The sequence below is a fragment of the Harpegnathos saltator genome, unplaced genomic scaffold, assembly GCF_003227715.2.
Source record: "Harpegnathos saltator strain DR-91 unplaced genomic scaffold, Hsal_v8.6 scaffold534, whole genome shotgun sequence".
In the NCBI taxonomy this organism is placed as follows: domain Eukaryota; kingdom Metazoa; phylum Arthropoda; class Insecta; order Hymenoptera; family Formicidae; genus Harpegnathos; species Harpegnathos saltator.
The window spans coordinates 407,779-432,060 of record NW_020230354.1 but is presented as its reverse complement, the minus strand read 5'-3'; the positions used below and the strand labels follow the sequence as shown (position 1 = coordinate 432,060).

The window sequence follows — 24,282 nt, the reverse complement described above, 5'->3', positions numbered from 1 at the left end:
CAATTAGATAGTTTATTTTATAAAATTGGATGTTAACTTAATATACAAATTATCCACTATTTCTTCTTACTTTATTTCGAATTCTACAATCATTACATGCAACACCAAACATAGCATAAAAAATGTTAAGTCGGAATCTTCTCCGTTGTTGTACATCATCTCCGTTTCGGGTCTGAACTCCTCCTGGTGCACTTGAGGTTAAGGATTATATATTACTTTAATATTTGCAACTGGATGTTAGAATATTTAATCAAAACACTATCGTGGTATCAGTAATATAAGTTGTAGAAAATAACAAAGATAGAAAATATTGGAATATTTTTACATATTCGCACTTTATTAAATAAAAATTTGCACTTATTATAGATAAAAGTATAGAAAAGGATATTGTTTATCACGATTCTCACGGCCTTCGCGTTCATGAGGACGATCCTTTGCGTATGGAGATTTTTCCTGAAAATAGATTCTTGAATGAATCTTCCGTATGTCACGATTTCTTGCGGCTGACATTGGGTACTTGAGACTGTCACCTATACTTTCTTGTTTTTGCTATTGCCGTCCATTTCGTCCCTTTAACGTACTCGAAGTAGACGTCTTTATCAACTATGAAGTCAAGTAATAGAAAGTTGTTAAGAAAATAATAATCTGGATTCTCCTTTTATGAAAGAAGCCAGCTAATTAGAAAAATCTACAGAAAAAAAATTGCAATTTCTACGTAAAAAATCTCACAATATATAATGTAATTTGATCGAAGTATCCAAAACACAAAATATCGGAAATACGCGTATTTTGCAAGGCATAGAGCTGTGAATTAATTGAACAATATTTTGTATATTTCAATAATAGTTCACGCGAATTAATGCAAATCACGTATTACAGTTATTATTTCGTCATCAGTCTAATCATACTGTGTATTTCTTAAAACTTTAAATGTTTCTCGTACTCTGCGTGCGTGTGTATCCTAAAGAGTTTTATAACAAACTTGGAAAAACATCCAAAACTAAATAAAGAAAATGTAGAAAATATCTACGAATTTAGCGAGTAAGAACATTTTAAATACAATATAAATTAGCACTTATCGTACCTGAGATAAGTTATATAGAATGTGAGAGAATTAATAAAATAATAATAATAATAATGTTCACAATAGAAGAAAAAAGAAGGTACATGATCGACTATGTCTCTAACAAAAGCCTTTCAATGTGATATTACATTATTAAGGAGAAATGCTGATTAATAAATACCAACCTTACTGTAATGATGTTTCTCTCTATGCTCAGGAATGTCGCCGTTCTGATGTGTCCCTTTGGCTGAGAAACATATTCATTTTTTAATATCTATTTTTTGCAAGTGATCTCTGTACGATTGCCATGCAGTCAGTTCGTACATACGCTAGTTTTTATACTATGGTTTAAAAATAATTACGGACCTCTTTCATCATCCTTTCTTCGCTTTTGTTCAGTAGTCGCCACAGATTCATCCGTTCGATCCTGCGCAAAATACTTATTTAACAATTATACGGTTCTCTGAATTATACATTGTTGCATTACGCATATAATTACCCTTTTTCGTCCCTGTTTTTTTTCCCTACGCAGCTCTTTCTGTTCATCGCGCGTTTTCCCTTTGCTGGAGCGTTCTTTCTTATCAAGGGTAGGTTCCACTCGCCTTCCTTCCTGCTGTATAGAAATATATTTATTTACAAAGAGAAATGAAAGTAAGTTAAAGTTTGTAATACAAATAATATAGTTACCTTTGGAGCGCTCTCTACTTTTCTTCTTTTTGCGTCTGAAATTGAATATAAAAAGAAATGAAATTTAATATAAAAAAAAATTTATATATTGTTATATTATTTATATCAACATATGACAACAACCTAAAGTATCCTCTTGGACAATATGGAGAATATTTAATTTCACAAAATTCTAATTTCACAAATATATTTTATATACAGCCAGAGTAAACGATATCATAAATATGGTTATAACCAACCTCTTTCAAGGCCTTCTTGTGTCGGTCCTGAACTGGCACTACTATTTGACACACTAGAAAGATCTCGATCTAAATTGTCTACACCACCGCTATAATAGTGCTCTTCCTGAAATTATAAAATATATAATACATGAAACTGAAAGGAAACTAAATTATAAATCTTAATTACAAGAGACATCCAATATATAGCACTGATAATATATAACATTAGATAAAAATGTATAAATAAATATTAGATTAACATTAGAGAAACATTAACTAACGTTTAACTAATGTTAAAATTTAATTTGTTATTAATTTTAACGTTTAAGTTCCAAAACTTCTTTATGATCTAGGAAAAATAGTGTCTCACATTGATATAATAGCTACCTTATAATATTTGCGTTCCTTTTTATCTTGTCCTTCTTCTTCCTTCACTTCTTCTTTTTTCACGTGTTTTTCTTTTGCTTCTGAAACATCTTTGCTATCTTCTTTCTTTCTGAGCTTTTCTGTGTTTTCACTGTTCAGAGAAATAACATTATAATAAATACGTAAGAAATAATTAGATTTAAAAAATATTTTCCACAATTAAAAATTAATATAATAAGATCAAATTAATTCCAATTAAAAATTTGCAAGATTTTCTTAAATCATTTAAAATAATTTCTACCTATAAAAGAATAATTCATAATCATGGTCATTTCTAATATAACTTGTGTGTGTGTGTGTATCACAGACATCATGTACTCACTGATGTGCTGGATTAGATGAATTCCGTTTTTCTCGTTGTTCTTTATTTTCCTTTTCTGGTCGATTATCTCCATTATTAATTTCTTTCACCGTTACTCCATTACTGACTTTTTCGTTTGTATCATTATTTGTAGTATCTTGTGTCTTCCCAGCCTGTATAAGTAAATGTAGTGATATAAATATTCCTGTAGTATAATTTTTCGAAAGATAACTGCATAATTGTAATGTTAATTGTGAGAATATAAAATACAAGAAAAACTAATTGTATTACAAAACGCAAATTCTTAAGATGCAATATCCGTTTTTCACTGCCAGTAAATGCTAAATTTCTAAAATTTCCAAATTTTTAATACACATTCTAAAGTCACCAACCTTATCGCCTACGTGATGAAAATCTGATTCACGTATCATACTGGGAGTTTTGGCTTTCAGTTGTCCACTATAGGACGTGGCCAGGACATGTAAGTCTTGACGCTGGCCACGCTCTTCTTCTCTCACCTTCTCTACCTTTCGTTCGAGAATCTGAGAGAGTTTTGCCAAGACAGGAAAATGTGGTAATATCTTGATCAATATTATTAATGAATTCCTAATCTGCACGTAATCCTTGGAGTCAAGACATACTACAATAGCCTTTAAAACGAAGCGAAAGTATATTCAATTATAGCAGCATTGTTTGTGTCGGTGTCGAAATAATTTTTTAATCATATAAATGTTTAAGGTTGTGCATGTACCTTTGTGATTTTATAATGCCACTTGTGACAGACATGTCTGTAATTTTCGAACCCAACCATATCATTTGCTTCAGAAAATTGATTGCTTACGCGGAATTTTGTCACGAATCCCGGATAATTGCTGCATTCCTATATTGCAAAATACAACATATGTTTAAATCAATGAATTATATACTAGAATTAATGTTTATACAAACTACAAAAATTCCTTCCTAACTAAAACTCATTTTTCATTCATGAAATTTGTCGATCTGTGATTATTACCTTATCGAAAATGGCTTTCTCTGAATGCCACCTCATCACAGTCTCCAGCATGGCGCACAAAAATCTCCCATATCGATTCGCTTCGTTCTCTGTGCACGAAGTGACTGAATATGTAATATCACAGAAAAGCTGAAAACCGAAAATATAAAAATGACAAGATGAATTATAGAATTGAAGAAGCACAAGATATTAATTTTATCAATCGTATGATTGTCGATAAGTTAATGTTGCATTAACGAATACTGAAAGATTCTCTTACACGATCGTAGCAAAGCAAGGTTGAAAAGTTCGCAGTCTTCAGGGAGTGGATGGTATGTACAAATTTCGCACAATACATGGCGTCCACAGTCGTGAATGTACACCGCGGAAATAGGCATAACTGTAGAAACTGTGTTATCGTCTCGTTCTTCGCAGATTTGGCGCTTCGCGATAAGAACCATGTATCCTTCTCTTGTCTACACAATAATACGAGGATTGTTAGAATCACAAAAATATTTTGAAGTGAATCTTAAAATCTCGTACTTTTCAAGGATATACTGAGGATTATTTGCGCAATATTGCAATTTGATCAATTTGCTATTTTACCTCAGGTACGCAAAAACTTTCTCAACGTGTTCCTCTTGCTTTCTCTTTTCTTCTTGCAGTTTTTCGATCAGAGTGGTGTACCTCTCTTGTTCTTTTTTCCCTTTACTCACATTCTAATAAAAAAGGAGGGGAAGTGTATTTTTAAATTTCATTAGAAGCAGTTAACATCTTGACTTCTCTATTACCTTTTATAATTAATGAGCTTATTAGATATTAATATTTTCGTGACACAATATTATAATATTAATAAACGCGCAGTTTTTGCTTACCATATCTTTGGAGTCAGCAGTTTGCGTCGCTAATTGCTTCAGTTTGCTGACTTCCCTCTGGTAACTTTCTACTGGTACGTACAAGTCGTACATTGACAGAGACCAAAATGTGACCAGGAATTGCGGCGATATATCTTCCCACACTTTCAGAGGGTGTAATGGTCTGACTGATTGGGCAACAGGTGCCATAACGGCTTGCGCTGCCTCCGCATATTTTAATTGTTTCATAGCCGTAGACATTTTTTTATAATTTGCATCGGCTTTGCGGAGAGAATCGTATTTCGTCTGCAAATATATAAAATCGATTTCTGTGATTTACGAAAATAGATTAGGAAATTCATCTTATATTATTCAATCAAATGTATTTGCAACTGTAACTGGGGGTGATTTTTTAAATTAAAATTACATATTTTTAAAATAGTTTGGAAGATATAATCTACTCGCAATCGACGATTTGATAAAAATGTCGGTATTATTCATACACAAACATCGATATCGATAAATTTGGACATGCGTGTAGATGGTAAACTTACATTTATGGCGTGTGCGAACATCGGTCTTGCCAGGAAAAATGCGACATCTGAATGTATATGATTGTCCTGAAGCATAGAATGGATTGAAGGTAATCGTCTTACGTATTCGTCCACAGTCATAGTCGACCCCAAAAACGTTCCAAATTGTACCAATGTATCCTGACATTGATCGTACAGCTTGCCTGTTGTAACAAAGTGAATTCGTCAGAGAATAACATTTTTACGAAGGAACAAAATATCGTTTCGTAATATTTTCGGGTTTTTCGCATAATTACCAACGAGCTTGAGATGAGATTTGTCGGTTTCTCTATAAACGACACAATGTTTCTGTTGAGCCATTAATAGACATAAAGCAACTGCGAGATCATGTTCGGCCAGAGCATCCTTTAAACGCATTGAGGACTTCTTCGTATTGCGAACTTGGCTGAAGTAACCGGCCTTGAAAAAATAATGTTCTTATATGTTAATTGATTTGCATAAGAATTATGTATTATTTAACATAGCCCTGTGACGCTATCAATTTACCTCGTTCTTCAATAAATCTCCACCTGCCATTGCGTCTAATTGATCAGACGTCATTTCTTCGGCTGCTTCGATCCCAGCCATTTTTTGTACTATCTCTTTTAATATTAATAGATCTAAGCTGTAAGTGGAGAGGAAGAGAGACTAGAGTGGCACATGTAACTATAATGTATTTGCGGCTTAATGATTGAAATAATTATTATAATGTATTGATGTGATATATATATATATATATATATATAAATAAAATATTTGGATTAATTACAAGGATATCTTAAATAAAATTTTCTTTTTTATATTTAAATAAAATATTTTATATGTAAATAAATAAAGGTGTACCTCTTTTGAGCTTTAAGTTGATTCGCTACGTATTGTAATAACCCTTTGAGTTCGATGTTATATTTTTTAAATATCGCTCCGCAAAAGGAAGCTAAAGATTGCAGCCATAAAGATATACTGGTGCCGTCGTGTTTAAATCTATCTCTATCAGCGCTTGCTAATGCCTCTACAAGGCAGTATCCTAATACATCGTACGAAATATTTGTCAAATATTTTAAAGAATCCACCACAGGTCCTGTAATATTTTCAATGCAATATAGAACATGTTATAAATATACTTCACATATATTTTCAATCAATCTTATATTTTTCAATTATTCTTGTATTTTTGTAATTAATTTTGTAATGTGTGTCTAAATTTTTCAGCAACTTTAAATTTAAATCTTTATTAGTTATTGTTCATTTTTTACGTTCAAACTTTCCATGTTCAATTTTTCGTTTCAACTTCAGTGTTAAACTCAAAATAAAGAGGCTACTTTGGTTGAAACAAGGACAAATGGATTGTCGTTGCTTTCCTTTGCAAGATAAAAAAAGAGATTGGCCGCAGAATCAATGGTTGGCAGTAGATCTTTCACGGAATGTTAACTCAAAATGCACGTTCATGACATACCTATAAGATTGTCGTACAACTGAATCTGTACGAGGACATAATCGAAGAGTACTCCTGGCGAAGAATGAGTAAGCTTGCCGATTGAACGACCGACGGGCTTAATCGTTTCCTTACTCACTCGCTTCATGATCGACTTGATCTTCTTTTGGGCATCCGCGCGTTTTCGCAAGAGAGCCGCGTGCTGCAACGGTGTTTCGTTCTTCCAGCGCGCGTACAGGCAGTAGCGATTTTGGTATGGATAGCACTTGAGGGTGTTCCACAATTCCTCAGCTACACAGCAGTTGCAATCCATGAAAGAAAGGGAGGGCAGTAACGCGACATCGAGAATCGTCAGTACATCATAGTATAATCTGCTGTCTTTGTTCAACGGTTGATTGTTCTCGTCCAGCGGTTTGAGGGCGGCATTGCACAACCTCATCACCTTGTACATAAGAATAGGATCGTGGTGCAGATTCGGTCCAAGGACAATCAGCATTGGCAGCAAGTGATCATGAATGTCATCTAGGTTTTGTATCGGCGCTGGCGCGAGCGAGCTCTTTAAGGGAGGCACTTTACGGCCTGGTAATTTCGGAGAAATAATGCAGTGTCTGCAACGGAATAATATGGAAGAATATTAATTTGTTCAGGAGCTGGTTTGAGCATGAATTGGTGAAGCGATTCACTCGTTCATAAACGCGATAATTTGAAGCGTAGCGTTGCTTTGTTTGGCTATATACGTTTATAATTTTTACTCGATTTTTACCTTGTTGAAATAAACGAAATACAAAAAGACACTAATAACTTACTTTCTATACACGGGTTCGATAAGGGCCTGAATCATTTTACACAGTGCTAAAGCTATGGGACGCTGATCGGTGAGACAATAATCTGGTAAGCGATTAAATAATCTTTGAGCCACCTGCCAAGCTCCGACTTCTAAGAGGGCCTCGCATAGCCCAAACTTTTGATTGCTTGCGTACTTTTCCTAATAGAAGAGATATTAGTTACTACGTAATGTTCGAAAAATCGCATCGTGAGATCAAATATGATAAATAAAAAAAAAAAAAAATCAACAAATTTGATTCAGCTAATTATTAATCAGATTTAAAAGAAGATATTGAATTATTTGCAATATATTACGTTATATATTTATTTACAATAATTAATCTTGCACAGAAAAAATAGTGCGTCTCGTTTGTGAAAATTTTGGTATTCGTTAATTAGCCGAAATCGAATTTGTAGTACGAAGAATGAAGAAGTTAATTTGTTTGCTACTTGTGAATTGTCCTTCTCTTCTGCAACTTCCTCCTTGTCTTTAGTAGAAATTACGCTCATTTTTCGCACATATTCCTTAGCCTGTTTCATCGCCTGCTCGTGATCAGATATGATAGTTTTATCGTCTGGCATTAGCCAAGGCAATATGTCGTCCAATTGGATCACGTTATGCTGTAGCATGAGCGCGGTAACCTTTTGCAGTGAGAACGGCGTGGCGTTGACAGTGGAGCAATACTTGAATCCTAGTACCTCGCAGAGTACCTGCTGATCGCTCATGTATGAGCGTATTAAGGGAATAAACAGAGCATCGTCCTGTGCTCGATTTTCAAACGTTTCTAGCAAGATGTCGAGTACTCTATTAGGGTCAAGATTGAAATATCCTGTAAGGACAACGGCACTTTGTACAACGCTACGTTCTCTTAACTTGGGGTATTCGTCTTGCATATTTTATCACTTAAACATACTTTTATATAGATCTTCACAGAATAACTCTTATGACTTAGACATATTTCCAAAAAGAAAAAAAAAAGAAAAAAAAACAAAAAAAAGGATGATACAATATTCTAAGATAAAAACACAGCAGAAACGAGAAAATTCATACCAATAAGAGACTTAACAATTTCCAGTGTTGGAGCCACATCATCGCCTTGATATTCTTGATTTAATTCTACAATGAGCTTGGAATAACCCTCACTCTCTTCACGAAATAAATTGAATTTCCTTTGCTTGTAACTATAAAGAAACAGACGAGTTTTAAGATACACTCGTCTAATACAAATAAGTTGAACAAGCTTTGAGTACATTGGTTGGGGCATACTTACTATAATTTCGTTTTCACTTTTATAAATTTTGTTTGAAAATTTTTGTTTTTTAATGTTCCAACATCTTGCAAAGTCTCAATTTCTAAACGTTCTTTTAATATTCTGTCTGTTAAAAACTGTGGAAACAGAAGAAGACGCAAGAAATTAATAATAACATGTGGGAAAATCCATTTTGTTTAAAATCATTTTGTCTACTTTAAAAATTATAACATCTAACTGTATTTTTTTTAATTTCTTCTTTTCAGCAAAACATTACATTAACAACCTTAACATTTCTAAGAAAAGTACAATAAATAACTACATATAAAGATAAATATATATGTACCTTTTCACATTCTTTCACGAAATAATAAAAGTTGTTCCTCTCTTCATTTTGTACCTCCGCATCGAATAAAGTTAACAAGTCTACTATTACAGATGGTATTGCACCATCCAAATTCTACAAGTAAATTTCATACGTTTAATATTGCTGCAATTTCAATTTAATTTTAATAATTTTGCAAAGTTTTAAACAATGAGGAATATGGCCATACCGTAAGTTCACCTAACGTCTGGGTTACACTGTCCTTTTTTATGTTCCCATGGATTCCATTTGATAGTAATTCGTATAATCCACGTCTCCATTCTATAAAAGTAAAGGAACAAGTTCTTTAGTATTGCTTAGAAAAACCCAAGGAAAAGCATATAAAATCAAATGATGCAATATAAATATGTACACAGTACACAGCATATGCGAAAAGCAACGATATAAGAATTGATAGAAATTTTAATAAAATAAAGTATAAAAGTAAAAAAGTAAAAGATACCAAGAAGTATGAAGTATGAAGAAATATGATAGAAGAAGAAAGTGATAAAAATCAAATCTGAAAGGAATAGTAAATATTAAAATTAAAGATACTTTTAGTACAAATATCACTGATGCGTATAAATAAACAGAAAGATGAAGAAAATACAGATAATTGTTATATTGTAAAAGACTAAAACATAAAATTATATTGTATAATCGACACAATGCAACATAGGCATAAGTAGCACGTGCATATGTTAAGGTGTAACGATACAAAGGAAACTGTGCCCGTCTGTAGAGAAACAATAATGGTGCGTGCCGCCAAGCTAGATAGACATGAGGCTATATAGTCACGGTGTATTACCTGATGTGTTGCCTTCCTTAAATTTGTGCTTGATAAGCTTGAGGCTGCAAACAGTCGTGAATTCACAAATTAAGTCTTCAGAAGAGCGAGTTAACAGGAGTAGATAAGTGTTTTCGCGACCAGCAATGCACCGTGTCGATCAGCGTCGACCAGGCGACGCGCTAACAACACCACTTACAAATCGTTTCTTCCATGCTTATCCCATGACTTCCATAATTCTGTGTGCCATACTTTGCTGGCCATATTTAGCGCTCCGATCCAATTTAAAAAGGTGCTCCGAGCGTACTAAGGATTAAAAATCAACTCGACATCGCAGGTTAACGAGCACTAGCGAAAACGTCTCTCTCCCCTATTCGCCACCGCGAAGAGAGCGGTAAGCGCGTCCTCGAAGCGATTGCATGTGATCACACATGCGATATTCTCGAGAGGTCGAGAATTGTGACGCATTTGAAAATTACACCACGAAATTTTGGTTCAGGAACACATAGTCTTGTCAAATAATCGCTTGTGATTGGTGGACAATTGTAAGTTCACCAATCCAAAGTAGTTGGAATGCTGTTCACTACAAGCTCATTCGCTGTGCAGCATTCGGTGCGTTCCGATATTCACTGCCAGCACTGAAAATCTATAGTATATGTGACATAAACTATATATTTTCAGCACTGGCAGTGTATATCAGAACGCAGCCAAAGTATCAAGTTAGTGAAAAGAAGGGTACCTTCAGGCCTTTTGGTTTTCCAATATTTTAGAAATTTTTTGAATATATATTAAAAATTTTGTCCTATTTGCTTTCTAATAGTCTCTTTTTGAATGTCTATCCATATTAAATATATAACGTCTTAATAAATATATTTATTAATACTAATTTATCTTCTGATATAAGTTATTTATCTTGAGGCCCAATAAAGTCTTTGCACCTATATGTATATACATTGTGTACGTCATTGTATCGTTGACTCCGTGGCGCGTTCATATTCTTTCTCGCATAGCCGTATATTGGAAAGGTAATGACGATATTTTGTAAATCGTAATCCTTGAACATCCTGCGGTGCAGTTTGTACGAGGTGTTGGTTCTAGTAAAATTTTATTCGGCAAGTTTTCTTCTCACGAATTAATATTCAAGTAATTATTGTACTTTTACTCTTCTCCTTATTAATCTGTGTCGGACACGTGACGAATGCGTTTGTTGTTATTGCTTACTACTGGAAACTCATTTGACACGTTTATTGCATGAAATAATAATTGTAATAAAATTAAACACGTTATTTATTTGCTGTAATGTGAAAACTGAACACTACTTTTTCTACACTGCTGAGATTATGTTTTACTATAGAATTTTCTATCATATATCAGCGGGTATCCTGTATGTAATTTCCATATATATATGTATATTTATCTTAATAATTCTGTAATTAGGTAAAATGGCAAAGTCTTCTGAGAAGAAAGGCAAGAGTGCTATCAACGAGGTGGTGACTCGTGAATACACCGTCAATCTTCATAAGCGACTGCATGGTGTAGGTTTTAAGAAACGTGCACCACGAGCAATAAAAGAAATTAGGAAGTTTGCAGAAAAGCAGATGGGGACTCCTGATGTTAGGATAGATACACGCCTCAACAAACAGTTGTGGTCCAAGGGTATCAGGTAATTTTAATGAAACTCAAAAGATAAAGATATCTAAATTTCTAGATTATGAGTTAAACTATAATAAAGAGAGGTTATATTATCTTTACTCAAAGGATTCATGTGCCCTCTGTTTAGCTGTACTAAATTGTATTTTGTGCTTAAGATAAAGTAGACATATATTTGATATTTTGCAGAAAAGAAGGAAATAAAAAAAACACAATATAATTTTAGAAGCTATCTAAACATAGATCTAATATATTGGGTTTGATAAGCTTATAGAGATTCTTCTAAAAAACTCCAAGTAGATAAATCTACTTGTGGCATAACTTTATTTCTTTTGTATTGTTTTCAATATTACGATGGTTCTTTTTTATATCTTCCATTGAAAGTCAGTAAATAGATTATTGTTATTAAATAGCCACTTATTTTGATAAATAAATTATATAAATTTAATTATATTAATTATTACTATATGTCAGGCCAAGACTCACAAAGGGTTGTAGAGCCAAAACTGATGATTATATGTATTAATTATATTAACTATTACCATATGCTAACTTGGATATAGTGAAATCTACTGTTTTATATATTAATATAAGGTAGCAAATACTAAAAAATTAGTAATATCTATTATGTGAGTTTAATAGGAAATGGCTTTTTCTCTTCTTTTTATAATAACTTCTATCTTTTTTTCTCTTTTAGCGCTAGTCTACATGTAGAAAAGTTTTATGTCCCCCTAGCTAAACTATAACAAAATAGTTAAATATGTAAAAATTAATGCATAAATAACTTAATAAATGTTACTATCTCATATCAAATATTAGTCTCTTATAATCTCTTATAATCTCATACTAAACATAATGAAAAAAATGAATAAAATAACAAACATACAAATTTATTGTATATCTAAAGATCAAAATAGATCTTTTCAAAAATCTATAGTTTTTGATTTTTATAAGTTCTGTTTTATCTTGTGTATCAAGCATATTGATATTAATTATGTAAAATTAATTAATCTTTTCCTTTTTAGAAATGTTCCCTTTAGGGTACGCGTAAGGCTGAGCAGAAGGAGAAATGATGATGAGGATTCTGCAAACAAGCTGTACACCCTTGTCACATACATCCCAGTTGCATCTTTCAAAGGTCTTCAGACTGAAAATGTGGATGCTAGCCAAGATTAAATACATTAATATGTATTTATGTATAATAAAAAATATAAAATACGCTGTAATATTCTAAATGGACTATTAATTTATATGTTAAATCCTATGAAATATCGTTAGAAAACTTGCAAAATTAGTTTGAGTCTGCGAGAGATATAAATTAATATTCCATGAAACCGAATTGTACATATAGAAGTATCATGTTAAAAGTTACGTTATCAGCGGATAATCTGATTGTTATCCTACTATATATATATATAGGATATATTGCTTGTTGATATATCCGGGAAAAAATGTATACATATCGTGTCAGCGTATAACTAATTTAAAATTGAGAAACTACCGACAGAGATACCGTCGACGCGCGCTAAGAACATCAACCGTCGTAAGCTTATCGACCCTCGTCTGTACCGGTGCACGATCATCGTCGTACCCGCCCACGCAGCGCTCTTCAGCGTTCAGCAGTGGATGACCGCGCGTGTGCGCTTTTCGCGGCGAACTTGACGCGCATACGTCCGCAGCGTACGAGGTCCCGGAGAGCGGGAGAGAGGCACGGTGCAGTCAGTGTGCGCTCAGTCTGGCTCGAGCGTGGTGATCTCGGAGAGACGAAAGCGCGAGGCTCGTCGCCTGCCCGCGATGATGGAGCTGCGCGAGGTGAATCGCGCGTACGGCACTGCGGAGGAGACGACGGAGCTCCTGCCGCAGCGCGACAACGCCGAGTACGAGAGCTACTTCATCAAGTACGCGATGCAGAAGGAGATGATCAATCGCAACCGATGCTCCGCGAGCCGACGATTGCTCAGCCAGGCCGCTCATTTGGACTTCAATTTTCCCAATAGCAATCACGTCAAGGTTGGTCCTTGACGGCTGTAAAGGATCGGGAGGTGGCTCCCGAGGAGATCAGTCGTATCGCATCTCTCGTCCGGAATTTGGCACTCGTCCTATGTAGAAAATCGCAGGATAGCTTCCCCTGGTTTTTGCGGATGCGAGGTCGAAGATAGACAGAAATTCGAAGATATGTGAATCGGAAATTGCACGGAGAGTCGCGACGCTCCAATAATTCGCGAGTCTTTGGATCCAGAAGCTTCCTTGAGAGGAAGCAGAAATTCAAAGATCTTTCTTTTATTCATGATTTGGATGTTCACATATCTAAGAGTTTCGTTTGTATCCGCTCGATGATCTATGTGTTGTAATTGTATTTTTTTCACTGACAACAAGATCATTGTATTGTTTGTTTAAAGTTACCGCAGTGTCGACGTATTACACAAGATTACGCGAACGTAACTTGATAACTCTCCGTATTTTACAACATTAATACGTATCGCATACGTATACATCTGCTCACAATAGCGCGGGAATTTAATTCATTTATGTTTCACAATTTATTTATCGTCGTTTAAATAATGCATGAATATTCATGCACGGAAATCATGAATTATAAATTTTTGTGGAACACTTGCGGGGAATCTCACGTATGCAAAACGACGAATCGCGATAACAAGATGACATTACTGCAGAAAGGTCTTTTATTGTTATAATAATATTGTAAAAAAATTGGTTCCCGTCAGGAATCACCATGTGCCGGAATCAGCATGATCCACACGTCGAGCGCGAACTGGCCGCCCTCCAGGAAGCGCGAAGAGGCGACAGCTTTAGAGAATCTCAGAAAAAGGGTAGAACAGAGCAAATTGTACAAGGCAGACCGGATTGTTGATTCGGTGGTGTCCACCACATCCTCGCTAAACTACGAACAGACTCAGCAACAGCTGGACAATCGGCCGAAACTCCTGAAGAAGGTGAGACAATCTAAATCTAAGATATTGTTTCGCAAAATCACGTTTTTTGTTTCACTTACAATTGAGTATTATTGCTGAGAAGCTTCCTCAATTGAAGTTGTGGTTGAATTATATACATACTCGATAATCTAATATAATTTATATATAATCGAGAAACTAAATTTATTACATTGGCTCTCTAGAAAAATGAAAAAGTTATCAAAGAATTCTCATCCTGTGAATTGAGGCCGTGAATTGAAAAAACTCTGTGGATGAGATAATTATTTGGAATTATTGGCAATAGCGAAATGAAATTGACAAGAACACTTGTAGGATTGTGTCGTTCTGCAAGTTCGAGTGGAGATCTAGACGTACGAGACGAACGTCACATGTTTTTGGTCTGCGGAATGTAATTTCCTTGGCGTTCTTGGCTTGCTGTACGTGCGACTGTGTTTTCGAAATGGAATACGAAATCAAAAGTGCGAAGGAGCACGCGCGCATAGCACTTGGGTCGATACTTTGAATTCAGGAGCGGCACACCGATCTCTCGGCTCGGCCCTGTTGTTAAACGCAGTTAGGAAACTGCACTACTGATCTATTTAACTAAACTAACTTTCAGTTTGACGAACTTTCAGTTTGACTATTTGTACAGAATCTTTTCTCCGCAGAGTGAAGCTTCAAATTCCTCGCATCGCTGAAAGTGAGAAAATATGGAGAAATCAAACTCGAGCATTGACCTATAACGTCTTGGGATTCTTCGAATAAGTTTTGAAGTTCCTTAAATTTTGCGAAAAGAATTCAGAACTGTGACTGCAAAATTCGAGGATTAATAAGACAAAAATTCGAGACATCTGAAAATTCAAGGACTGCAGAGTAAATTTTAGAGTCCAGAGATGCGACGATTCGAAGGTCCAAGACCAAACATCGGACAAGCCAGTAATCAGAAAAAGAAAAAAATACGCTACCAAGAATTTGCAGATCTGCGAATTAAGAAACTCGAGAATGCGAGGATCTGAAGATTGTGCAGAATCGAAAATTCGAATAATTCTAAAGCCTCAAGCTTCAGAATTCGCATTCTCGCACATTTAAAATTTTTACACCAATCCTTATTATTTTTATATTAAGATTATACGCGTTGTTGTTACATTGATAAATTTCGCGAACAATCATGTTCCGAATTAGATTGAGTGTCGCATTGACGCGAGAAGGCAAACGAGTCACCTTAGGCCGAAGGACAAATACTAACGATATCGCGTGTAACGTATCAGATAGATCGAGTAGAATTCGTTATACATGGCCTCACAAGTGTCATACCCCGTCCTTCGTACTTTCTTATAGATACTCAGCAACCGACCGATGAGTATCACGCACGACAGGAGCGACTTGGAGACCGACTGGCGCGACAGCGAATTTATCACCGAGTGCCTTTGCTGGCACAACGTTTATCGGCAACGGCACAATGCACCCCCGTTGACCATGTCACCTCAGGTAAGGAACTTGAGAACACGCGAAGCATCTCTCTCTTTCTCTATTTCTCTCTCTCTCTCTCTTTCTCTCTCTCTCTCTCTCTCTCTCTCTCTCCACGATATTATTGCACGATATAAACTTAAAATACGCCTGACGAAAAATAGAGCGGCGATAAAAAATTCAGGGTACTCACAAGTTTCAATGTTCAGGTATCCGTTCTAATATTATATTTTTTATTGTATTGTCATTAAATATTGAGCGATAATGTTGTGTTATATATAATAATATAATATGATAACATATATTTGCATTATTATTAAATTATATTAACTAATTTTTAGCACAGCGTGCGGTCCGGTTATACATTTAAACGACGAAAAATACATTCGCCGGTCGCTCATATAGCTGTTAAAAGAAATTGGGAGAATCGATATGACGATATATTACGTTATATATGACGTTTATAACGTTGCAGTTGTGCGAGTACGCCCAAACATGGGCGAATCATCTGGCGCACACGAACACGTTCTACTACAGGAACGACCGGAACGTGGGTCATAATCTTTATTGTCGTCCCGGCGGTGCCGTACCCGGTGACGTCACGGGACAGGAAGTCGCGTCTTACTGGTACTCCGCAGTGAGGCAGTACGACTTCCTTAAGGAGCCGGATGTCCTCCACGCGAACGTGAATGCAGGTAAAGCGCAGTGGGGTCGTGTCCTCTGGGACTAAAATAATCGACGTTCCTCTCTTAGACCTGTATTAATAGTTGCAACTTGAAACTCGCCTCGAGCAAGATATCCAGGTTTAAATTAAGGAGTTGGATGTGCATCGGTTCAATTATGATTATAAATGCATTACTACATATATCATGTGATTAAACTGCAACATCCAATATTTACTCGAATATAATATGTATTTTTCTGAATGTAGAAGACACACACACACACTGAAAAGTCGTCTGGAAAAGTGAGAAGTCTTTTAGAAAGTTCTATGTTACCTGAGAAGTTTCAACTAACGACTGTTATAATATGGGCCTTAGATTCAGGCAAATAAGAATCTGCCGTCGCTATTGATTATCGCGCGGAGAACGATTAGCGCAAAAAGAAAAGGAAAAAATGAAAAAGAGGAAAAACGTCGTTCCAGGTCACTTCACGCAACTGATATGGGCGAGCAGCCGCTACTTCGGGGTCGGCAAGGCGCGCAGCCGTAGCGGCAAGTTGATCGTTGTGGCGAACTATGAGCCGGTGGGCAACGTGTCCGGCCAGTTCCAGAACAATGTGCTACCACCGTTGCCGGAAAACATGAATGTGATGATGTCGCCGCCGACCGTGCGGATACCGCGGGGACAATACGAGCTGCTGAGGTCAACGGCAGCGGCGCCGTTGCCGCCGCCATTGCCACCCCCTTTGTCGGACACCGCCTCCACCGGCAGTGACACCATGTCTGTCAGCTCCGGGCAATAATACGACAGCCGTGCAAAATGCCTTCTCTGTGTCTGCGCGCGATGGGCCGGACGCTGAGGACGACGGGACTTCCGGCGCGCGCTTGCCGGCCCGTCGTGAGCCGCGAGTTAAAGACTTCGAATGCGAAACACGATGACCGATATTTCTGTGAAAAGGGAACTCGCAGGAAAAGCGTCGCGGAAGTGGAAGTCGGAGGTCTCTCGGATGGACGGTGAGCCGGACGAGATATTCCTTCGAGCGTTTCTGCGAGCGGAGTTCCCTGAATAATCTCGCGGGTATTCTACTGACGCGCGCGTGGGTGTATTCAATTGAAACTGATTCCGTGGGAAGTTCAATCGACCGACCTCCGTACCGGCGGTTTTCGTTAAAAATGTCCGCCCGCGGTTAACACACTTGAGTTTATGCTAAAGTTCAACCATCTTTCTTTGTCGAGTCCGTGATACTAAATGTAATTCATTGTGCTTTGTTATAATGTCCTTCGGTTGAGTACGCGAACACTGTTGGAAATATCGCGGTATTATCTTTATCCCATTGTTGCGGTCAACCGTACTCGGTGATTTCTGCAGAAATATCGGTCACCAGGTTTTACTGCCCCCAACTACCGCTTGCAAAAGCAGTGATAATCAAAGGTACACCGAGCTTTGTCAACGATTGGTAGCTGGTAGTACATAATAATACGACTAGATCTCGAGCAGTACAATTCGCGATGTGGTTATCGACAGTGGCGTAACTGATCGTTCGCTTCAGGACTCCGCACGCGGATGAGACATTCGTCACGCCGGAACGGCCGGGCGAAATGTTTGGAAAATAAAGAGAGACAAAATTGAGTAAAAATATGGAAGTTGGGAAGAGATGTTTCAAAGGACGCGATTATACAATCAAAATTCTCGCATTTAGCGTTATAAAATAATAAGGCTAGTTAATATCGTGGAGTAGCTTGCTGAAATTCATCACATTCTTCGATAAGGCTTCCAGCTAGATTATCGTAGCAGGGCTATGGTATTACAGATGTTGCGCCACTGTCCGTATAGGTAATAGAAGTTCAAATTTAGAATCACCGTACTTATTTCTGATTTGGAGATTTGGAGAACAAAAAAATGAAAAAGAAAAAGAAAAAAATTTAATGTTAGGAACGATAGGAGAACGGCAGCCGTAGAATTCGTTTATCAAATTCCAATGAGTTTATTCGCTGAGATCATTTGTCGCACATCGCGTGCAAAGTGAAAGCTGAGATTGTTCAGAACACCAAAAGCTCTACGCGCCTATTTTGTATATCGGCTTAGAGTCAACATTCGTTTGACATTTTGCGGCCCGCCGACGGCACGGCGTCGTCGCGTATCCACACTTTCAATATACCGGAAAAAAGACAGCGTGACGACTCCGTGCGGGTCATGGGCCGCAGAGTGTCGAGGGACTCGTAGTTGTAGCTATGTAAGATACAGCTGTATGATATAATTCGAGGAGCCTAAAGTGACAAATCGCGCCTAGCAAGAAGGATATGATACTTTGCACACACACCTTTCCGTCCTGTTATACTGAAATCAATGGTTTGCGAAACGGGCGTTGAATTTCTTAGCGTTTTAGCATTAACGAACGTTCCTACCGAGTAAGATGAGGACTAGTGTGTTCACCGGAGATTAATCTGAGAGAGAATAAGAATTCAAGGTTCCTCGAAAAATAAGAATCTCACGGGATGTGCTCGCGTGCTTGCAAAAATTCCTCGGTGTCGAGGGGATTCTTGATGCGGGAGGTTCGTGACGAAGTTCGAAAAGGATCGATGGAAACTGAGAAATTAGGAAACCGTGGCAAAGACCTCTGCGGAGCCACCTGATGCTCTGCGACTGAAGGAAATGTTGAAACTCGAGCTAGAATCCGCACGGGCGAATATAAATCGAGAAAAAAAAAACAATGAACATTAAGCGAAAACTATCGCGAGCGTGACTACAATCAGAGCGTATTATCGCGATCGACTCCAAGCTGCTCAGACGAACTCGCCGGGTGTCATGTCGAAAGCGACAGTTGCATTACACAATGGACACTTCTCGCTTTCAACGTAGAACGAACACAAATAAATATACTATGTCCGACGTCTGCCAGAGAGACTGTTTGATAATTGTTACACACATACGTACACGCATATAAAGAGAAACGACTAGCTCCCCCTTATTTTTTCAATTTAATTGTCCACAACATGCATCACGTACATGGCCGAGACGAGGGAATTAAGAGAGGGACAACGTAGCGGTGATCCGCGAGAAGTCTTTAGATCGACTCGATATCATCAGACACTTGTAGTTGCTTCGAATGTTGTCGCAGCTGATTTTAGCGCGCTAAAGTTAATCAACGAGAGATATATGATGGTCGCGTAAGAGAGAGTCGTTTTTTCTTCGTGTACGGCGAGATTATTTATAAAGTGATGCCCGATCATTATAGACGGTGATCTCTCAGGTACGTAACTTATTGCGAGAGGCGATTCTACGTAGTAGAAGCAAATTCACGGCGGTTTTGTGATTCGATCCTGTTGGCCCTCGACTTGTTTAAGGGGATTTGAGAGATAGATTGTTATTTATATATATATATATATATATATATATATATAAAGATAAAAATTATTTTCCAATGACGCATCGTTGTAGAAGAGAAAGCATTATTTCTTGCATAGTCGCCTAGTGATACTCGCTTTTTTAAACGTGAGGAATACGTGGGACGATGTACGAAGTATAAGATCCAGAAGAAGAGACATGTTTTAATTCTGTGCTAGATCTCTGCTTATCGCGATCTTACGTGATGTTACGATAAAACGATAAAATCGTCTGACTAGCTAATAGCGCATTAAAAAGAACGAGGCACGGAACGATCTGTTTCGATTGAATTAAACAATGAAATTAGGCTTTATGTCATGTAATGTAATGCGAAATGCATCACCTCTGCTCACACGGCACGATCCGACATGCACGTATCGTGACGTCGATAATAATATCCAGCGTAGCGCACAGTATTAAATAATAAGCTCGATGTGATAAATAGTTAAGAGGCTTTCGTTAATCTTAAAGAAAGTTCCAATCAAATTGCGGTTATAGAGAAGGTCAACGGGATCGAAATGTTGTTGGTCGCTTCTGATTTTTCTATTTGACGCATGTATTCAAACGATGAGTATCAAACGCGCGTGTATAGCAGCAGTGCTGCATAATCGACAGCTCACCTGTTGACAATCGATACTGAGACGTCGTTTCATTGACACATGTATACTTGTATATCGTAGGAACGCTATCTTAAACGACTGATTTTTCCAGTCAAAGATCCAAGATCGTTTTTCTTTTCGACGTGATATTAACGAGAGAAATCTTACCGAGCTTTCGGATTTGAAAATTTATTATGCAAACAAATGTGCATCTACGATGAAATTAATTTTATCTTTCATCAAAGTTTGATGTATCAAAGAGATAGGACACTTTGTATAGCTATACAGAACATCGATCCACAATGATAAAATTAATCACGCTTAACATTGTTTACGAAAAATCATAGTCAGGAGTCTTGTTATTCGTTTTATTATGAATCTATCTAATATAGATTTTATCGTTATCGATGATAGTGTTATCGTATATCGTACCTGCCAAAAGAAGCTCACGTAGTGTTTATTGCTAGCTTTGGTAATGTTATAATCTCTAATAAAAGCTTGATTCATTATTGAGTCTTTATCGACCGACTTATAGACGTAGAGGTGAGAACACATCGAAAATTAAAAGTGGAACGACGTTAATGTACTCATGATTGTTAAAACGCAGGGCATAGCCTTAATGAGTGAATTAAATGCATCGGAATCCAACGTGTTTTATAATGATGAATGTTAATAAAATTATCTCTTTACAGAAAACATGCTTTGTTCTATCCTTCGCCCTTCGACTCGAGAAGTTAACATTGTTGTACGATATTTCTGTAGCGAGCGAAATATTTACGTTACACTTCCACATACAATGAAGCAAACATAATTGTTTCCATTCTTGTGGAAAAATTTATTTTAGAGTATTAAAAAAGTACGAAAAAAAAGTGTAGATTATTTAACGAAAAATAATTATTTCCTCGAGTAATAGCGGTGCATTTGATCAATGACGAAATGAACAAAATGCGCGATTACTGGACGAGAAGAATAAGGCGTCGAGCATTGAATACAGCTGACATATATTTTCCGTCAAATATCGTATTTCGCTAGTAACATTACATGATACAATAATTAAAAAATATACCGTATTTTGCGAAATTACAATCGATACTCTATAGGTAAAATATAGTAATATTAATAACATCCGTGACGGTGGAGCTGCTTTCGGCGATTAGTCAATCGGCCGATACCATCGCTACGAGATTATGAAAACAGTTTTACAAAATATAGTGCAAGTATGTACGCTCGCTATACACAACAAGCGGGGAGTTATCTTCCGATTATCTTCCCGTTTCGTTCTCTTTTTCTCGATCTCTTCTTCTCTTCCTCGATCTCCCTCTCTCTTTTCCCTTCGTTCACTAAGACATTTGATTAACGTCGAGTTTTGTTTAGGCTTCGCTTCGACGCGAATATGTTTAGTTGCCAAACTAAGCGTCTTCTCTACCAAAGTAATTTATCTCTATCAATAAAGTCGATTCAGACCTCGACCGGCGCGTTTTATGGCTAATTAAAAATTAAAGAGTTAAGACTACGGACACGATGGAACCTCGCTCGCGCGTTATAATTGTACAATTAGCGTATTACTTAATAAGAGCGGAAATTCGTTGTGGACAAGAGCAAAATTCGTCACACGACAGCGTGTAACAAGCTGCTTAGCACTATCACTATCGTTCCCAAGTAGAGGAATGGTGTAAGGCCGGAACAACGAAAATCGGTAGAAGCACACGAACGATGAAAGTAAAAAAAAAAAAAAAAGAAAAAAAAATGAATAAAACGAAAATACAGTTTTGGAAATTTTTCCCACGATCAATACTCACAAGAAATTATTGACGCTGCTGGAAATTAATCAAAGAGCTCTCCTGAGAAACGTTGGATGGGCTCGTTTTCGCGAGAAGTGAATTATGGATGGAATAATATTTCATACGCGGTTGTAATGTAATAATGATATGTAGAGTTCTCTCTAGAATATTTAATGCAAAATTAAGCATTATCCATTCTATTCTTGGAGATCGTCAATCGTTCGCGAAATCAATGTACTTCGCATCGTGTACAAATGCGCGCGAAACAAATATCATCCGCCGTTTCTCCGATGGAACTAATGCATAATGTAATTTCTCTTTCTCTCGAAAGGCGATCGATATTCCCCGTGCACTGCCGGAAGATAATCCGTAAGCTTTAAGAGAATGGGAGTGTCGGAGATAACTCGTTCTTATCGCGAATAATTAATCACAAATAATACTCGAAACATACTGAGAGAGTTCGTTTCTAAGAATACTGCTTCGAAAATATAAAGTCCTTCTTCTTCGATGATTTCTCATCTTTTTATAGTAACACGCGGAACGCACAGACTGGACGGCGAGGAATGCAATGATGTTGCATAATTAAAAAAGAAAAATTAAACATTTAAACTAAAATTTGAAGAAAAGATTCAACGAAGTACTGAGTGGAACGCGCGTTCTCTTTCTCTTAAGCATCGATCCGCTCAGTTTTTCGTGGCGATACTCATCGCGCGCGAGATCGGCCAATAGACACCCTCCACGATCGTTTGTACAGTTGCTACGTAGTTATCTCTTAAATTCTAATATTGCTATGCTTTGTGTGTTCTTCACGTTAGATCACTAAGCGCTCTCTTTCTCTCTCTCTCTCTCTCTCTCTGTCTCTCTCTCTCTCTCTCTCTGTCTCTCTCTCTCTCTCTCTCTCTCTCTCTCTCTCTCTCAATCTCTCTGAAATACTGCGTTACACCATCCGCGCAAATACCTCGAGAGCGTCTAACATGAACTCAGAAATCTTAGGACTACGCGAAGAAGTATCTCGAGCTGAATTTTTGCGTTATCACTTCACATCAAGAAGATTATAACATGATGATTGTGTGTAATAGAGTGAGGCACTTAAGATGTCGATTCTCGACCGATCGCACGCAACGTGTTGGATAACTCCGATACGAATCATACTCATAAACTGATATTTAAAGCAATAATTTCGTAGAGAATAACTAAAAATCGAAAACTATCCATGATAATACATATTACACGGTATAAATATTTTACCCGTTATTCCACTATTGCGAGTTACAATGATTTCTGCAGTTAAAAAAGTACATAAGAATTAGTGAGAAAAACGAATCCCCAAATTTGTAGCATCTGAAAATTCAATGTGTGTACATTGAAATCAAATATAAACATTTCGCAAGATCTACCACGTTACGATGGTAACGGCGCTACTACGCGTATAATAAATACGTATCAATCACTGCAACATAAACCTTACAGCATCGCCAAATACATCATCGATATTTGTTTTAAATTTTCCTCTTAAAATATTTAACAAAACATCAGTTCCGATGTCTCTTAAAAATAATATCGGTTAATCAATTATTAAAGCAAAACTTAATTTTATATAATATACACTAAAAAAAAACTCGTTTAAAAACTCATTTATAAAAATAAGAAATAGACCGCGACAAACATCTTAAGTGAGTCACGCTGTACATCAGTGAAAAGTGTCTTACATGGACGAGCCTAACGAGCAAAAATATAATTTCTTGTTCTAAATACCACTAATGAAACGACGATAATTTTTGTATCGTCGAAAGATAGCAAGAATGCAATTTAGTTTCTCGCCCCATCTAAATTCAATAGCAATATCGATAATTCGTCGTGTAAGATTTTTATTTTCGACCGTGGAATCTTCACGATGCCAATGGAACAGATATAATCGGAGATACATTAAAATAGAAATCTTTCATCCTAATCGAATTCCATCCGTATCGTATCTCTCCGCGGAACAGCCTATTCGTTTTACGCTCTGCAAAAGTAGAGCTTTCGTTCTA

General features: G+C 36.7%; 3 protein-coding genes across 6 annotated transcripts; 2 read left to right on the top strand and 1 right to left on the bottom strand.

The window, feature by feature from the left end:
• Window positions 1-49: 49 nt before the first annotated feature.
• Window positions 50-10,175, bottom strand: tho2 (THO complex subunit 2-like protein). Of its 3 annotated transcripts, none has more exons than XM_011147228.3 (28): window positions 9,976-10,175; window positions 9,798-9,841; window positions 9,180-9,271; window positions 8,972-9,085; window positions 8,647-8,762; window positions 8,427-8,557; window positions 7,826-8,205; window positions 7,357-7,535; window positions 6,572-7,158; window positions 5,962-6,196; window positions 5,626-5,743; window positions 5,376-5,538; window positions 5,101-5,282; window positions 4,568-4,852; window positions 4,299-4,411; window positions 3,973-4,168; window positions 3,714-3,842; window positions 3,450-3,578; window positions 3,091-3,348; window positions 2,720-2,871; window positions 2,359-2,488; window positions 1,990-2,095; window positions 1,751-1,785; window positions 1,563-1,676; window positions 1,430-1,490; window positions 1,249-1,310; window positions 389-453; window positions 50-186 (listed from the first exon to the last, which is right to left on the bottom strand). In XM_011147228.3, exons 1-28 carry the CDS (start codon window positions 10,038-10,040, stop codon window positions 156-158), a joined length of 4,272 nt encoding a protein of 1,423 aa, XP_011145530.1. In that variant the 5' UTR covers window positions 10,041-10,175; the 3' UTR covers window positions 50-155. The 3 variants fall into 3 exon arrangements, 2 of the variants coding, with proteins under 2 accessions (XP_011145530.1, XP_011145533.1); XM_011147231.3 differs by having other exon boundaries at window positions 1,254-1,310; XR_003113598.1 differs by having other exon boundaries at window positions 55-186; window positions 389-603.
• Window positions 10,176-10,728: 553 nt separating this feature from the next.
• Window positions 10,729-12,661, top strand: RpL31 (ribosomal protein L31). Of its 2 annotated transcripts, none has more exons than XM_011147232.3 (3): window positions 10,729-10,801; window positions 11,214-11,439; window positions 12,452-12,661. In XM_011147232.3, the coding sequence occupies exons 2-3, from the start codon at window positions 11,219-11,221 to the stop codon at window positions 12,600-12,602; spliced, it is 372 nt and encodes a 123-aa protein (XP_011145534.1). In that variant the 5' UTR covers window positions 10,729-10,801; window positions 11,214-11,218; the 3' UTR covers window positions 12,603-12,661. The 2 variants fall into 2 exon arrangements, with proteins under 2 accessions (XP_011145534.1, XP_011145535.1); XM_011147233.3 differs by having other exon boundaries at window positions 10,784-10,919.
• Window positions 12,662-12,802: 141 nt separating this feature from the next.
• On the top strand, window positions 12,803-19,881 carry LOC105186789 (probable pathogenesis-related protein CaO19.6200). Its single transcript, XM_011147234.3, has 5 exons — window positions 12,803-13,436; window positions 14,153-14,380; window positions 15,698-15,847; window positions 16,302-16,521; window positions 16,971-19,881. Exons 1-5 carry the CDS (start codon window positions 13,221-13,223, stop codon window positions 17,288-17,290), a joined length of 1,134 nt encoding a protein of 377 aa, XP_011145536.1. The 5' UTR covers window positions 12,803-13,220; the 3' UTR covers window positions 17,291-19,881.
• Window positions 19,882-24,282: the final 4,401 nt, after the last annotated feature.

What these genes read in the sequence shown, in the direction of transcription:
- tho2 (XM_011147228.3), bottom strand. Translation starts at nt 10,040, where the DNA reads ATGGCCAGCAAAGTATGGCACACAGAATTATGGAAGTCATGGGATAAG. An exon ending in AGGAACGCAAATATTATAAG is followed by an intron (nt 2,096 to 2,358) that starts GTAGCTATTATA and finishes TTATAATTTCAG; the next exon opens with GAAGAGCACTATTATAGCGG. An exon ending in AAGTAGAGAGCGCTCCAAAG is followed by an intron (nt 1,677 to 1,750) that starts GTAACTATATTA and finishes ATTTCTATACAG; the next exon opens with CAGGAAGGAAGGCGAGTGGA.
- RpL31 (XM_011147232.3), top strand. Translation starts at nt 11,219, where the DNA reads ATGGCAAAGTCTTCTGAGAAGAAAGGCAAGAGTGCTATCAACGAGGTG. An exon ending in TTGTGGTCCAAGGGTATCAG is followed by an intron (nt 11,440 to 12,451) that starts GTAATTTTAATG and finishes TTTCCTTTTTAG; the next exon opens with AAATGTTCCCTTTAGGGTAC.
- LOC105186789 (XM_011147234.3), top strand. Translation starts at nt 13,221, where the DNA reads ATGATGGAGCTGCGCGAGGTGAATCGCGCGTACGGCACTGCGGAGGAG. An exon ending in GGCCGAAACTCCTGAAGAAG is followed by an intron (nt 14,381 to 15,697) that starts GTGAGACAATCT and finishes ACTTTCTTATAG; the next exon opens with ATACTCAGCAACCGACCGAT. An exon ending in CGTTGACCATGTCACCTCAG is followed by an intron (nt 15,848 to 16,301) that starts GTAAGGAACTTG and finishes ATAACGTTGCAG; the next exon opens with TTGTGCGAGTACGCCCAAAC.